Below are 17,520 nucleotides of genomic sequence, written 5' to 3'. Positions count from 1 at the left end.
TCTCTCTCTCTCTCTATCACACACACACACACACACACACACACACACACAGACTATAAAAACAACTGTGAAAATTTACTCCGTGATCTTGTCACTCTGGGAAAGTTAAGTCTTACTTTCAGCTCCTGTCTCTTCAACCTCCCTGTGTACTGTATTTATCCCCATCTGTGGTCACGCTGTAAGTTGTCATACACGACATACCTTCATCAATTCAGTCACCATGTTCACCCATCTTCTTACTCAACCTATCCTACGCTGCTTTCCCTGGGACCAGCAGGGATGAGTCTATTTACCTTGTGGTTTCCAGGGTCTACTGCTTAGACACAGAGTTCTAAGCACACATTTCCTGCCATCTGACTGGGTGGTTTACCCCAGTGTTTTCCTCACTAAGTTTGTAAGCTTATTATTCAAATGAAGATGATCTCTCAGTGTCAGTGTTGAGCATAAAACATGATTTTTTTAAAAGCCCACTTCTTTATGTATGGAAATAACCCTTTTGGGGGGTAAAATATTTCCACTGTCTTTCTGTGTTCTAACTACAACTTCACTGACCCTGCCTTGAGGATATAATATAATAAAACAGTGTGCAAGAGTGCTAGATAGTGGTTTTCACCTATAATTCCAGAATTCAAAAGGTTTGAGGCAGGAGGATTGCTCTGAGATCATTAAAGATCATTTAAGATAATTTTTGGTCAGCTTGGGCTATGTAGCAAGACTCTGCCTACCCCACCACTAAAAACATTCTAAATTAATATTAACAAACAAATAAATAAAGCTTTCATTTTAAGAGTTTTGGCGTTTCAGAAGACAACATTTTTTATAAAGATTTATTTATTTATTCTATGTATATGAGTATTGTTGCTGTCTTCAGACACATCAGAAGGCATCGGATCCCATTACAGATGGTTGTGAGCCACTATGTGGTTGATAGGAATTGAACTCAGGACCAGTCAGTGCTCTTAACTGCTGAACCATCTCTCCAGCCCCCAGAAGAGAACAATTGATGCCTTACTTATCAATGACAGATCATCCCATTTTAATTACTAATAAGTAAACAGAATAAGCTACTTCTTTTTATTAGTAGTAGTAGTAGTATTCATTTTTGTACTCATCAACATAAGATCTAGGGGCTGGGAATGTAGCTCAGTTGGGAGAATACTTTCCTAACATGCAGGAAGACCTAGATTTGATGTCCACCACTGACAAGCCAGCTGTGGTGGTTCGTATCTGTGATCCAGCACCAGGGAACTATATGCAGAAGGATAAGAAGTTTAAGGGTACTAGAAAACATGAGGCTGAGTCTTCAAAATATAATAAAATGAAAAACAGTGAAAAGAAATGAAATACTTTGATTTATACAATGTTTGTTCCTAAACAAAATCTGATTAAACAATAAACATTGTTATATAAGTCCTATTTAAAAAAATCAATCTCATTCCATTATATACATATGTACATTTATTTAGAGTTTTATGGATGTCAATTTTTTCCTTACATACATGCACAAATATTGCTGGAAATTAAGAAATTAATTCACAACCAAGAGTTTGGTCTCTCACCGTCTCTAGTCTAGTTGATACCTGGGTACATGTAATTCTAAAACTGGCCAGGTGTGGTGGTGCAAGACTTTAATTGCAGTATTCAGAGACAGAGACAGGTGGATCTCTGTGAGTTCAAGACTAGCCTGGTCTACATAGTGAATTCTAGGACAGCCAGGGCTAGGTAGAGACCCCATCTCAAACAAACAAAAACAAAAAATAAGAATTAAAAACTACAAGTGTGCAAATGTGCTTTAGAAAGTCCCAGCTCTGCCCAGATTCTAACTGGCTTTACCACAGAGCAGGGCACGCTTAGGCAAGACACTTAGCACTGATGAGCCCTACCTGGTATAATATGCACGACATAAAACTTTGGATTATATAAACCTTTTCCATACATTCTTGGTCATATAAATCACCCACAAAAACCACATTTTAAGAAACACATGGTCCCCAGTGCTCCCCCACAACTGCAGCACTTGGGAGGCAGCGGCAGAAAGCTTTAGACAGTTATTTACGGGATCCTTGAATTCAAGCTTTTAGAAAATCCTTCAATGTTTGTTCCTGTTTATTTAGATACTAACATAGAATACTCATTTCTCTTTATTCCATACACACAGAAACCACTTCAATGACCATTTCCATTTGAACTTAAATCTCATCTCTGTAAGTTTTAAAATAGTGTATGCAATTATATACAAATGTTACCAATAGAGGAATATATCAAATAATAAGGAAAGTTCCATTCATCCCTCTCACTCCATTTTAATTCCATTTCCCAGAAGAAACTAAAGGTTGATATTTTGTCAAAAGAAAAAAAAAACACTCTCACACTATATACAATTGCAGGGGAGCTTGATGTAGCCTAGTGTGAGGTTCTAACAACCCACAATTAGAAGGCAGAGCCAAATCAGGGAAGATATTTCATTTAAATTAGTTCTTTAAATATTATACTGTCTTAGACCTTAATAAAAAAGAATTCGGGGCTGAGGAGACAGCTTGTTTGTTAGGAGCACTTGCTACTCTGCAGAGCACCATGGCCCCAGCACCTGCATGGCTACCCTCCCTTAGCCTAGACATCTGTAACTCCAGTCTCAGGAGACCCAGTGCCCACTTCTGGCCTCTATAGGCACCGGGCATGAGCATGATGCACACATATACATGTGAGCAAAATAATTGTATACAAAATATAAAGTTTAAAAAAAAAGAATCAGAAAGAGCATTATGTCTTAAAAAGTCAAGATAATACTTCTGCTACTATTATATTCCCATGACCCCCCCCCAAAGCTAAAGCTATGGCAGCACACAGAAATAAAAGATACGAAAGCCACTTAGCTTATTCAGAATTGCAAAGTGGTAGAATTCAGTACCAATACATGCAATGTGAGTCAAAACACTACTTAGATGATACCTCTAAAAAGCAACTGGTAATTTAAATAACTCCAATTTCACATTTAAAAAGTTTTTAAACAAAATTCTACTAGTAATATGTTCTCATATGTGCTTTTAAAATAGTATAATATTACAATAGCAATAATAAAAAAGTTACAATTGAAAAACCTTGAATTCTGACAAAAATTTAAAGTATATGATTAGAATACTGGTCAGTAAATATGACACTGCAAAGGGTTAAGGTGATGTAGTCTAATCTCAAGTTTTAACAGCCAACAATTAGAAGTCAGAGCCAGAAAAACAGGGAAAGGATATGTTATTTAAATTAGTCTTTAAATATTAAACATTCAAAGTTGTCAGCAGGCTTTACAGGGTCAGAGAAATCTAAGTAATGCAATCAGCTGTCTACCAAACTCTTTATCTGTAACTTAGTCTCCAATACCTTCATAGTATATCTTCACACATAGCAACTGCACTAGAAAAACTGTACAGTGTAGCAAGTCTGCCTCCTTATGAAGAAGGATTAAGACAGTGAATGGTGTTAAGAACATCTGGGTTATCCAGCCATACCTACCTGTGTCCTACCCAAGTGCTGCTTCAGACTCAACAGTGTGCTCAAAACTATCTACTCAACCTTGAAACTGCCAATTAGAAGTGGCCATTGTGGCCATTTGAATCCAACTAAGACAGTAAATCCTGCAGAGTTAAATGTAACATATTCACAAGTAGAAATTAATTATCCCTAGAGCTAGTGAATGCCTTACACATGACATGCATACACATGCACATGTCAGAGTAGCCATGTGAATCTGGTGCCATTAGTGAGAACTGAAAATGTCTTACATGAAAAAAGATCAATAACCTCAGTCTTCCTTAACTATTTATTATACCCTTGAGAAGTTAATCTTGAGAAGTTGTTCTCAATTCCTTAGAATATGAAAGTGAGGGTTTTGGGGGTTTTTTTTGGTTTTTGGTTTTTCAAGACAGGGTTTCTCTGTATAGCCCTGGTTGTCCTGGAACTCACTGTGTAGACCAGTAAAGTGAGGTTTTTAAAAAGAGATAATAACAGAAAGCAGAGTGCAAAGTCACTTCCAGATAGTACCAGCCTTGGTGATTGTGTTCCCTCTTCCTGAGTCTTGTAATACACCCTTCTACATGCATGTCCTTCATCCCAAGACTACTACTCTCATGAAAAATAATTTACACGACACCGCTTTCTTCCTTTTATCATTCTGCATGTGTGGGTGTGTCGACTGGTGTGTGCACAGAGGCCACAGCATGTGCTGGGAGCTCTGCTCCGTCACTCTCCCTCTTACTCCTCCACACAGCCTCGCACTGAGTGGGAGCAAGGCTGTTGGCCAGTAAGCCCCAGAGATGTGCTGGACCTATACCCCAGGATATTAAAGGTTACATGATCACTCCTGGCTTATTTTATGCTGGTGTTGGGGATCTGAACTCAGGTCCTCTTACCCACTGGGCCATTTCACAAGACCTGCTTTTTAGTAACATTCTTGATGATACATGTATTTTAGACAATTTACCTAAAGCATACAATGAACTTAAAATTATTTAGTTTTATGTCTTCAGATTATCTATGACTCCCTGCATACTTATCCCAGACCCACTTAGAAACCTGTATGTATGTTGTACAAGAAATGAGTTAATGGCTGTTAACTAAGCAAAAATATCTAATGTGCAAGAATTTACCATGACTGAAGCACATAAAAGAATACTTACATCTGTCATTTTTTCCATTTTCCTATTACATTTTTTTTTTAAATGTGCATAGGTACTTTGACTACATGTATGTCTGTGTGAGGGTGTGAAATTCCCTGGAACTAGAGCCACAGAAAGTTGTGCCATGTGGGTGCTAGGAACCAAACCCAGGTCTTCTTGGATTTGGCTCCAGCCAGTGCTCTTAACCACTGAGCCATCTTGCTAGCTGCTTCCTGTTACATTTCTAAATATTATTTTTGTGTGTGCATATGTACGTATGCATAGGTGTACACACATGGAAGCCAGTATCCACATCTAATACCCTCTGTCTTTGAGGCAGGGTCCCTCACTGAGCTCTGTTTTGGCTAGGCTATCAACCCAGTAAGCACCAGCAACCCTCTTGTCTCTGTCCCCTCAATGACAGTCACAGGCCTGCAAAGGACTATGCCTGGCCTTTAACATGGCTGCTGGGATCCAAACTCTGATTCTCATGCTTGCTCAGAGCAAGTACTCATATGTGTTGGGCTATTTTCTCCAGCACCTTACATATTAGTTTTATGTTATGTTTTATGTACATATTAGTTTTATGTTATGGGAATGAAACCCAGGCAAGGTCTTTCAAGTGCCAGGCAAACATTCTAATATTGAGCTATAGCCCCTCTCCACTACAGAAAAATTTACAAATCCAAATTCTTGCCTTACAAAACTAGTCAAGGATACATTTTCCATTTCTTATAGCTAATCTCTAAAACAAGAAAATTTTTAAATAAAGAAAAATTATTTCATAATAGTTTGAATTTACATAATAGTTTCTTCCAGGTACTAGATGTAAACAAATATTCCAAAATAGTTTGTCAAACTCTTCCTTCACTTAGAAATAAAAGATGACTTTTCAACTCTAGGTGTAGATGCCATAAAGTATTTCAAACATTATTTCCTTCAATTTTATAGCACAATTCACTAAAGTATGCACTTCAAACTTGAAATGACATAGGTATGCAAAGACTTACCATCTGTATGGGTTTCTTGTGGAGGTCTCTTTCAGTTACCAATTTTTCCTGGTCAGTGACATAAAGGCCTTTCTGTGCTAATGCCTGGATCACAGCATCATGGCCCAGGAGGGGCTTTGCAGCATCGCTCTTGAGGATGAGACTCCCAGCACGACAGTACAGTTCAGCTGACAGAAGCAGGTTAACGACAGGTGGTTTGATATGCTCCTGGTCATACTGATCTGTGTAAAACGGTTCTCGGAGGTCCTCTGGCACATTTTCTATAAAGGTCAAGAAAAAAAGTTTTTTCATATTTTTGTAAAATTTTTATCTAAAAAACTCCACAACATTTAATAATTACTACAGACCTTGAGATTCTTTCTAAAAATATCAATATTCCTTTAACAGGCAAGATGATACTTTTGTTTATTTGTTTGTTTTTTCTACCTAGGTTTAAGATATAAAAGGAAAGATACAAATTTCCTTTATAGAAGATATGTCTCTGAGGTATACAACAGGAAAAGCAAACAGAGAAAAGTCTTCAGAGTGTGGTGACCAATGAAGCCATGCCCCCGTTCAGTGTCTGAGGTAGGTTCTTAACCCTGCCAGTGACTAGCTACAGTCAGTCAGGAAATGCTCTCTGAAGACTGCTCACTGCCGATATCATCTGACACCAGAAATCCTTTGCCCAAAGTTTTACAGCTAACATGTGGAAGAACTGAGACTAATTAATCTAGTCCTTCCTCCTTGAGCCCCGTAGTCCTTAGAACAGTCTTTGTCCCTTTTTGCTGAGACTACTGAAGGTACTGAGAGGAAGTTACAACTATTATTTAGATAAGATCTTCTGTTTAAAATCTTTCAAACAATACTGATAACTATAAAAATCATAGATTGATGAAACATTACTTTACATGGATAAGGAAATAAATTTGGAGCCAGTAGTGAGTACAGAGAAGACATGATATTGCTAAAAACAATCAGAAAGTACCCAGGCATACAGCAGAGATCAAGGTAAAAATCAAAGATGATCAAATCAAGGTTATATGTAAAGTGTAGTGCTTTGATTGAGAATGTCCACCATAGACTCTTTGAACCCTTGGTCCCAGTTGGTGGCATGTTTAGAAGGTACAGCCTTGTGGAAGAAAGTATGTCAGTGGGACAGGCTTTAAGAGAAAAAAGTCTCCCCTACTTCCAGTTGTTCTCTGCCTTGTGCTGGGGATTCAAGACCTGAGTGCTCAACTTCCCGTTCCTACTGCCATGCCTGCCACTTGTGTCTGTGCCTCCTTGCCGTGATAAACTCCCTGTTCCTACTGCCATGCCTGCCACTGTTGTTGTACTTCCTTGCCGTGATAAACTCTTACCCACCTGGAAACATATCATGTTTTATTGCAGCAACAGAAAAGTAACTGCTGGTTTGAATAGGAATGGGCCCTATGTGTCTGAATGCTTGGCCATAGAGAGTGGCACTATTAGGAGGTGTCCTTGTTGAAGTAGAAGCTGCCTTGATGGAGAAAGTGTGTCACTGTGGAAGTGGGCTTTGAGGGCTCTATGCTCAGGCAGCACTCAGGGTGTAATACAGTCTCCTTCTGCTGCCTGTGGATCAAGACATAGAGCTCCTCCAGCCCCAGGTCTGCCTGCATACTGCCACACTTCCCACCATGATGAGCATGGACTGAACCTCTGAAACGTAAGCCAGACCCAATTAAATGTTTGCCTTTTAAGAGTTGCCGTGGTCATGTTGTCTCTTCACAGCAATAAAACCCAAACTAAGACAGTAACCAATACAGAAATCATGGTAGTGTTATAGAAAATGAAAATCAGAAGCTGCACTAATTCTAGAAGACAGAGGGGAAGCTCAATTTTAGACATGTTAAGCTTGAAACAATAGCAAAAATATCCAAATAGAAATACCCAGTGAACAGCAGAAAACATAGGACTCAGAAAGAGGTCAGAGCGCATCTATAAATTTGGGATTTTGGAGACATCTAAAAATATCATTTATGTTTAATAATTAAAAACACTGTCCTTCCTTCCTTCCTTCCTTCCTTCCTTCCTTACTTCCTAGCTGCATTATCCAGTGGGGCAAATTGAAATTTAACATAGGGCTCAGACTGTAAACGTCAGACTTCAGTGCTGGTACTATACTTAGTATTAGAGTACCTAAACATAAGCTATGAACATAGCAGAAAAAAACAAAGAAAAACTATACTAAAACAATTGTTATGAAATGTATGAATGGATATTTTACTTCCTATAATAGCAGTAAAAAATGATTAATATAGGTAATCTTGGCATCTAAACACTGGCCAATGCAAAAACAAACACAAACCAACAGTGAGTGAGTGACCAGGGTTGCAAGCTTACCTGCCATACAGTCTTAGTTAGAGTTCTACTGCTGTGATAGAAGGACCAAAGGCAGTTTGGGGAAGAAAGGGTTTATTTCAGTTTTCAGTTCCATGTCACTGATCATCACTGAGGGAAGTCAAGGCAGGAACCTAGATGCAGGAACTGATGCATAGGCCATGGAGGAGTGCTGCTTACTAGCCTGCTCCTCACAGTTTGCCTAGCTTGCTTTCTTAGAGCACCCAGGACCATCAGCACACAGGTAGGTATAGCCTATGGTGAGCTGGGCCTTCCTACATTAATCATCGATCAAGAAAATGCACCACAGACTTGCTAGGTCAATCTAGGGGAGGCATTTTCTTAATTGAGGTTCCTGCTTCCCAAATTACTCTAGCTTGGTCAAGTTGACATAAACTAGCCGGTACACACATTTATCTATACATCCATGTAATGTTTACTTAATGGTTTCACATGCATTCATATATTTTCATACACAGTGAAAGTCTTAATGAAATAGATAAGTAGGTTAATGCACAGATTAAACAACAGAAGTAAATACTTCTACTTACTAAGAACACTGTGTCAGGCATTGCTCTAAATACGAATCCTAACAACCTTTTTATATGGGTTTAACAGATAAACTTAAGAAGCTGTCTTGCCCCAAGACATGCAGCTATAAATACAGAAATCTAGCTCTAAATAGGTAATAGGTTAAAAAAAAAAAAAAAGGAGCAAGTTCTGTAGTCCAAGGTGGCCTTGAACTCAGAGATCCCCCTACTTCTGCCTCCCAAGCACTGGGTTCAAAGGGGTGCATGACCACAACTGCCTTCATTTGAAGCAGTCTTTGGTTTATTCTAAATGTTTCCCTGTTCTTTGTACCAGAGTTGTTCTCAAGATAGACGTTTACAACTGACGTTTCTGATATGCCTTAATAAAATAAAAACAGCCCCTAGGGCTTTTACCTTCCGCTTTTCATCCTTTTAATCTTAGAATATCAAAGCTATTTTTTAGCCTATTACCAATTTAGAGCTAGATTTCTGTATTTATAGCTGCATGTCTTGGGGCAGGACAGCCAGAGAAACCCTGTCTCAAACAAACAAACAAACAAAAACCCAAAACAAAGATTGCCTCAAATATGATTTAAAAATATGTTTCAATTCTGTAAAGAGTAAAAAAGCTGTCAGGTATCATGCTGCTTTCACGATACCTGTTTACATCTACAGGCTGCCCTCAAGCTCAATCAGAAAAGCTCTTTACAATGAACAGCAGTCAATACAGAGACATGTGGCTGCTCAAGGTGACGATGGTTGAATTGGTTCAACCCTAAAGGCATTCAGACCCTCTAAGGCAGTGCTTCTCAACCTTCTGCTGTGACCCTTTAATACAGCTCCTCATATTGTGGTGACCTTCAACCAAAAATTATTTTCATTGCTACTTCATAACTTGTTTGCTACTGTTGTGAATCATAAGTATCTCTGTTTTCCAATGGTCTCAGGCAACCCCTGTGAAAGGGTTGTTGAACCCCTCCCCAAGGAGTCTCGATCCACAGGTTGAGAACCACTGCTTAGGTCTGGGAAACTTCACAGAAGGGGTGAAGAAAAGGTGGAAGAGCTGGAAGACAGGACATAGGGCTGTGAAAGGCATCTTCTGAGCATAGCACAGCCGATGCAATCACGTTCTCACTGCAGCTGCAGCTGCCTGCAATGAGCCTGCACAAGACTGGGCCTGTAACAGTAAGCCATTTATCTCACAGGGCCCTGCCCTCCATGGCTACTCATGGATTCTGGGAGGCAGACATTGTCTCCAGTTGTATATGCCATTGAGTCAGCCCATAAGGTTCCAACAAATAGCTCGAAACTCCTGGCCACACAGATGGTCCTGGTTAAACTCATCAAGTCACAAAACAAAATGAATGGGAGCAAAAAGGACTCATGGGCAGGAGGGAGGGTCAGGAGGTCAGAAGGACTGTGGGTGGAGGTTAGAAGGTCTGTGGGTAGGTCAGGAGGATTGGGGTTTCAAAGAGAATGGGAGGTGACAGTAATCAGAGTGTCCTAAGTTCTGGGATGACAAGTTGAGCACCACCACACTTAACACAAAGACCAAAAACAAACCCTCCAAGTCATTCGTAAGAATAGACTCAGAACAGATTATAATGGACTATACATTATTTTTCAAAAATGGAACTGTATATTTTTTTAAAAAATGAGCAGAAACAGCATATTAGAAAAGAAATGGGCAGAAACAGGTAAAATGTTTCATTCTTTTCTGAACTCAAGAATAAAAGCAAAAACAATCATAATTATAGAACGGCTGAGTGAGAAGTCACCATGAGAGATAGCTGCAAAGGATGAGACAAGGTTTTCATGCGTGCCTGGTCTTTAGCAGTACCTGTGTCAATCCTGTTTAGTGTCACCCTGACCAGACTAGGTGTTGCAGCTCACGAGCACTGGCCATGCTTGAGGCACAGTGGCCACAGTGGGACAGTGTTGCTTAGGTAGCAGTCGGGGAGGCAGGTCAGCTGCTGACCTATCTCACCGTGCACTGCAAGTGGAGCAAACGTCTCACAACAATAAGAGGCAGGAGGAGGAGGATCCCTTACTTTTCAAATCTTAAAAAGTTTCTAAATAATTGCTAACACTGAATATACAAATTTTTAAAACCTTCAATTAAAGGTAAGCAAACTCTGACCTGAAAAACATAAAAAAAGCAACCACTAACAGGAGAGAAACTCACAGTACCAGGAATCTAAGAAAGCTACAATTAAAGAATATTTTTAAAAAGCTGGAAGACAGTTCAGTGAGTAAATGGCTGGCTGCTAAGCCTGACAACCTGAGTCTGATCTGTAACCGCAGGACTTCTAAGACAAGACAGGAGACAGAGATTGGAGAAGAAGCCAGAAGTTCACAAGCCGGCTAGCCTAAGAAAACGAACGAGAGGAACGTTAAGGACCAACTCCCCAAAGCCAGAGTTTAGCAACTAATTATCCCTAATATTGTACATCACTCTTCTGCCCACTCCCACTCTAATGTCCTCTGTCACTAGTGCACAGAACAGAGAGCGGGCACTTGACAAATTACTGAAATAAAGCACAGCTCCTGAACACAGATGCGCCAATTAAAAAGTCCTTCCTTCTCTGAACTTTACTAGCAAGCAGTGTGCTGAGTGCTATGCACAAGATGAACGGCATTCTCAAGCTTAAGTTCGCCCCTTCCAGCTTCCTGAGACCTGAGTTCTTTTACATACCAGATCATTATATCAGCACCAACACACTTAATTCACTTCCATGCCACAAAGAAACCTCAAACTCACAGCAGGAGGCAGGTTTCTCCAAGACCAAAGAGTTATAATATGAAGACTAGAAGAAATTTTGGTGTTATATGAAATGGCAAATGTCTGTACAAATACACTGTAGTTAAAATATATTATACATGGAAAAAGAAACATGTAGCTGTATGTTCTGTATTAGCTTTCTGCTAAATTAATATTCCACAAGCATAAACCTAGAATTTGTATCTTAGTTTCCAGTATTTTCCCACCAAACTCTGGTCCAGATAAAGTGCAGCTTTAGGACACCTTTGCGCACACGCAGGTAATAAGTGTATGAGCATGGATGCCAGAGGGAAGAAGATGCTGTACGTGATGCAGCTATGTCAAGGGACATAGGATCCCGACGGAAAGGAATCCTACTGGCTAAACCTAGGGCAATCTGAGTTACAATAAAATGTCTAACGATAAAGTATTGTAATTCATTATATTCCTTGTAACAGAGTAACAACTAATAAATGAGGAGAAATGATAGCAATAATCAATTGTTATAATAGATTCAGGCAAAATAATTACTTGATGCTAAAACAGTAGGTGCAAGTTTATGGAGTCAAATCCCTATAAATTATTGACGGGAAAAAAGTGGGGCTGGAAAGATGACTCAGTGGTTAAAAGCATTGGCTGTTTTTGCAGAAAACCTGGGTTGAATTTTAACACTCACATGGAAGCTCACACCCTCTTTAAACCTCTTCTGGTACCAGGCACATGTGTGGTGCACAGACATACATGCAGGCAAAACATTCATACATATAAAAGAAAACTAAATCCTTTTTTAAAAAAATGTATAGAATCCACTTTATAATGGAGTAAGCTGGAAGACGATCATAGTAAACACGTGACAGTGAGACAAACACCGTGTGTCATGTGACCTGATACTGAGAATACGTATGTCTTTGTGGTAGTTCTGTCAGATTTGTATTAACTTCAATCACTACAACATTAGATAAATCCAAGTTCAGAGACATTCTATAATTAACTGACCCATTTTTTTAATAAGATAAAAGTGCATTTTAATAAAAAAGAAAATCAACACTGAAGGTTCACATACTGGGGGATAATGGGAGAAAGGAGTTACTGCTTCTTCATCTAAACTCCCAAACCTTCCTGGCATCTCCACAGATAAAAGGCTGTCAAGTAGCTATGATCTTGGGAGGAAAGTAGTGGGTAAGGAAAATTTCTACTATGTGAATACGGTTCCTTTGGAGCTATTTGGCTTGTCTTCAGATGATGAGACACCCTTGCCAAGGGCCCCGTGGAATGCAAAGACAGTTCTACCCAAAGAGGAACAGGGGAAATCTGCTGGTGGAGAGACAGGTGTTTCTGGTGGTAGTAGGAACAGTGAGAGGGATGCACGAAGAGAAAAGGTGAGAAAGTCAAAGAGGATAGAAATACCAGAAGGAACATGGTCTCTCGCTCCTGCATTTCTATCAGCCTAGCTGAGGCAGGAGATCTCTGTACCCTGTTTCTCCAGTCCAGGCACTCCTGTACTAGGCCACAGCCAGAGCCCATGCCAGGACCTCATCACCATTCTGGTCACTCAGAGCCAAGGTGGAGAGAGACATCTGCTGAAGGAAGGCCAGCATTCCAGAGCTCTAAGGAGCAACACACAGGAAGAAGTGAGCCAGCCACAGAGAACTGGCTGCTTTTACTAGGCACACATTGTAAGGTAGCTTGGCAAGGACTAACATGAAGCCTAAGGGGAAGCTTGATGCTCAGCTCAGCATGTAGCTCAGTGCTGTGGTTTCAAAATGTTAATGTCATGACAGAACTATTAAAGATTAAAAGTGAAGTTAAACACACAATACAATGCATGATCCTAAGTTTGATCCTTCAATGAGAAAAAATAGAAATAATTAACACTGAAACAAAACTGAACATAGGCTGTGCACTAGAAAATATATCATAGTTAATTTCCTGATCTCTTAATGGAGATTACCTAACAGAATTAATTTACCTTTAAAAAATATAGTGAAATATTTAGGGGCAAACTGGGGTACAATGCCCCAAGTACATAGTCAAATACAAAATGTCACATACATTTGTATCTGTATTTATCTATATAAGAACAACACATATTCAGATATAATGTATACATGTATTTGTGCAGAGGGAGAAGGGAGACCTTCCAGAGTTTCACGCACCAATGAACTACAGTATTTACCTAACTGCATACAACTCAGAAACCTAGGAGTAGTCATTATTATTTCCCTCTCAGCCCTCAAAAAAATTGAGAAGCCAGTCCCAGTCCTCTGCACCATGTCCACTAACATCTGTTTGGTCCATGTGATCAGCACTGTCCATCTCAATTCTACATTTATCCATAGTTTATCTTCCCATCTTCACTCTAAAGCCCTCCCTCCAAGCAGACCTACTTGGGGGCTGAGACAGTAAGAGCTCAGTGAGTAAAATGTTTACCATGCAAACAAAGGAATCTAAGTTCAGATCCCCAGCATCTATGTAAAAAGCAGAGCATGACAGCAAACACCTCTAACCCCAGTGCTTGGGGACTGGGAGGGGTAGGGAGGAGACAGATGGGTCCTGGGGGTTTTGGTGTCAAGCCAGCATAGCCAAAACAGCAAGCTCCAGGTTCAGAAAACCTTTCTTCAAAAATAAGGTGAAGAGCAATAGAGCAAGACACTTAATGCTGACCTCTATGAAAGCACCTGCACATAAGCACATGCGTGCACATATGCACATGCACACACATAAGCACATGCGTGCACATATGCACATGCACACACATAAGCACATGCGTGCACATATGCACATGCACACACATAAGCACATGCATGGACACACACACATTTTTAATTAATTAATATAAAATTTAAAATTAAGTCATTCTCTCTAGTCAAACTGCTTATTTCACATAAGCAAACTCAATCGTGGCACAGACCCCCATCCATCCCAAGGATTTTCAATTATTTTTCCTTCTGTAAGAATTAAAATCCTTCCTCTTGCCTGCAAGAAAGAAGCGATCGTATTTCTGCCAGTCACACTCAGCTCCTGGGAACCAAGTGCTGTCTACTACAGCATCTCTGTACATTCTGGTCATCCATGCTGCAATGTTCTTTCTTCTTATTCTTTATACCCTTTTAGATTCCCAGGGACCAGTGATTCATTCAACTTGGTCCAATTTCCCTTTTTTTTAAAAAAGGAAAGAATGTACCATTTATCTTGCCTTCCCTATATCTCAATGTGCCTTTACTTTTAAGACTGTTGGATTCTATTATAAAACATGAGTGGATTTGCAGTTCGTGAAACATAGGTAAAATGTGTTAAAATACTTCAAGTAAGAAAAAGTTTAGCAAGCAGAGACTTAATAGAACATACTGAAGTTGTTATGAGTATATATATAACAGTATATATAGCAGAGGGAATGGAAAAAATAAAGATACCCTCATGTTCATGAAGAACCTAGATATTGAATATTCATGCTATAGATATATACATATATATGATACTTAGTATTTGTGATACAGTAAATATGCAGAGAGAGGAAATGGTATATAAAAATTAATATTCATGAGTCCTTAATTCAGTCACCCAGCAATGACCCCCATTTTGGCCTATATGCTTGCTACCCAATGAACACAAAATCCATGACTACTAATCAAGCTTACTGGTAAGCTTCAACTGTAGCAGACATGCTCATTCCTCCGGTGTCTCTGATAGAGACAGTATGTGTCAGTGCCCTTTGTTTCCTTAAGGGGCTCCTTGGAACTTTACTTCTTGCCCTGATCCCCATACCAATTGCAGGAAAAGCTAAAGTGGCAGAAAAGATGGGCATAGAAATATTGTCTATAACAGAATTTAGAATATGGTTCTTCCTGATTCCACCTTGTCTTAAGTATATTAAGTAGCTCATCTTTTTCCTTTTGTTTCTTCCTGTAAATTGATTTAACAAGTCATGAGAGGTAAGCATTTCAAGTTATTTTGTTTGCTTTCTGTTCCAAGACCTCTGGATTAGGCTGTCTGGTGTGCTTAGAGGTTATTACTGTATGAGGGTAATTTCCTACACAGCACTCGTGGCAACCAAACAATATGCGAGAAGTTTATTTTTAAAGGAGCATTCCAACAAACAAAAGAAGATATCATGACAGAATCATACCCAGATATGAAGTGTCAACTGTTAAACAAAATCCACATATACAGTATACAATTTAAAAAAAACTGAATGTAATCAATTCATTAAATCTAATTATCAACTTAGAAACACAGAAGACAAAAAGAAACTTGTTAAATAATTTTGGATATTTGAAGAATAAAAATTTTCCCTAAGCCAAGTGGAGTGGCACATGCCTATAAAGCTACCATCTGGGAGGTAGCAGGAGGACCAGGAGCTAAAGGTCATCCCTGGCTACCATGTACAAGGCCAGACTGGGCTGCATGAGACTGTCTCAAAACAACAAAATCCAAGACTTCTTCTCAGCACGTAACGTGTTAAATAGCTTTACACTTTAAAACGGTGTGCTCTTGAGGTTCTCCACCGTTCATCCACCCCCTACCCCCGTGCTAGCCTGTTCCCAATGGTAGCTTCCTACAAGACTCTTTTCATCTTTCATATCCCATGTATCCTGCACACCATCTACTCCGACTCCTCATCTAATAGCATCCTCTCTTGGACTCCTTTCCAGATGCCTAGGCTTCTCCCACATGTACAGCTATATATGTTAGTACTCTGTCTAAACTTCACCTCCACAGTTATCTGGCAACAGCCAGGTATGCTCCTCCCCACAGTTACCTGGCAACAGCCAGGTAGGCAAGCCCACTATAAAAGGGGCTGCTTGCCTCCTCCTCTCTCTCTTACTCTCTTACTCTCTTGCCTCTAGCTTCTCCTCGCCCTTCCTCCCTTCCCTTCACCCTCTCTCCACGTGGCCATGGCTGGCCTCTACCCTCTCTACCCTTCTCTCTCCCCCCCAACACCGCTCTCCCACTCTCTTAATAAACCCCCTCCCCTTTAGAACTGTTTGGTCTGGTGTTGTCTGTTCCAAGCTGCGCGCCGAAGTCTAACAATATATTTGTAGAATTTGTTTTTATGTATATACATTATAGGCTAGGATTTGGAAATGTAGCAGAGTATGAACTGTCTGTTTTTCTGAATCTAAGTGAATGCACTTAATATTATACTTTCCAGACTCACCCATTTTTTTCTTTACCAACTTCACGATTCCGTCACTAAAGCTGAGTGACATTCCACTGTGTGTGTACCACATAGTCACCAGCACCCATCTGTTGATGAGCATTCAGGGTGTGTCCATTTCCCTACTCTCATGAGTAATAAGCATGGATATGCAAGAGTCTCCATGAGGATAACAAGGCCTTTGGGTTCATTTTCAGGAGTAGTACAGCTGAAACCCAAGAAATTCCATTGAACAAAAAGTCTGCTTTTTCCAACAAGCAAATTGCAAGAAAGACAAAATGAGACAGAGAAGAGGCTATATATTTAAAAACCAAAAAACTTAAAACGTGTGGACCTTTTGCAGATCTCAACAAGAACAACTGAACAAATAGAAAAAGAACGCATGAAACAGTAAGAAACGCTAATGCTTGCCTATGGGGTAGGCCTGTGGTGACAGCAGTGTGATGGTGACAGATAAAGCACTATCTGAGATTTATTTCAAACACTTGGTGTTAGGGGTGGGGGGGGGGCAGGGGGAGTACAAGCACTTCCAGGGGATCAATACTGCCCACAAGTTCATGACTTCAGAGGTAATGAGTCAAAAAGTTTATTGTTACTATACATGGATGAGGCACCATCAAATGGTTTTAAGAAAAGGGCAAGAAAAGACTGCAGAACTTTCATGTAATAATCAGGAAAGAGCTCTGACCTGTGGTTTCTGGCTGAGGCCTGGACCACCTATAGCTATTTTGTACCTTGACACCCAGAGAATGAGCTCTGCCCCTGATAAAAGGTAAAACTAAAAGAATCAAGAAAAAATAATTAAAACAAAGTAAGCGCCCACTCAATTCAAATCCATACTACTTTAGGACCCTTGTAGTTTTATAAATTAATAAATCCTCTTTATTGTCAGCCAGTTTGAATTGGGCTTTCCATTAACCACAAATGAAATGATCTCCTATCCACTTCGGGCCTAGTCTCAATTGTCTGTACTCACCAGCTCTAACATCCACGGACCCCCATCTGTCTGTACTCACCAGCTCTAACATCCACGGACCCCCATCTGTCTGTACTCACCAGCTCTAACATCCACGGA

At 39.8% G+C, this 17,520-nt stretch overlaps 1 protein-coding gene across 3 annotated transcripts in view; it reads right to left on the bottom strand.

Moving 5' to 3' along the window:
- The window catches only part of Camsap2 (calmodulin regulated spectrin associated protein family member 2), a 73,457-nt gene that overhangs the window by 49,411 nt on the left and 6,526 nt on the right, over positions 1-17,520 (bottom strand). For all 3 annotated transcript variants that reach the window (XM_028773772.1, XM_028773773.1, XM_028773771.1), the window contains exon 2: positions 5,657-5,916. In XM_028773772.1, coding sequence (XP_028629605.1) covers positions 5,657-5,916 — 260 coding nt within the window. The remainder of the gene's footprint in view (positions 1-5,656; positions 5,917-17,520) is intronic.

The sequence above is a fragment of the Grammomys surdaster genome, unplaced genomic scaffold (assembly GCF_004785775.1).
Source record: "Grammomys surdaster isolate TR1022 unplaced genomic scaffold, NIH_TR_1.0 234, whole genome shotgun sequence".
NCBI lineage: Eukaryota > Metazoa > Chordata > Mammalia > Rodentia > Muridae > Grammomys > Grammomys surdaster.
Note: the sequence above shows the minus strand (reverse complement) of the source record. Positions and strands in the feature narration are given on the sequence as shown.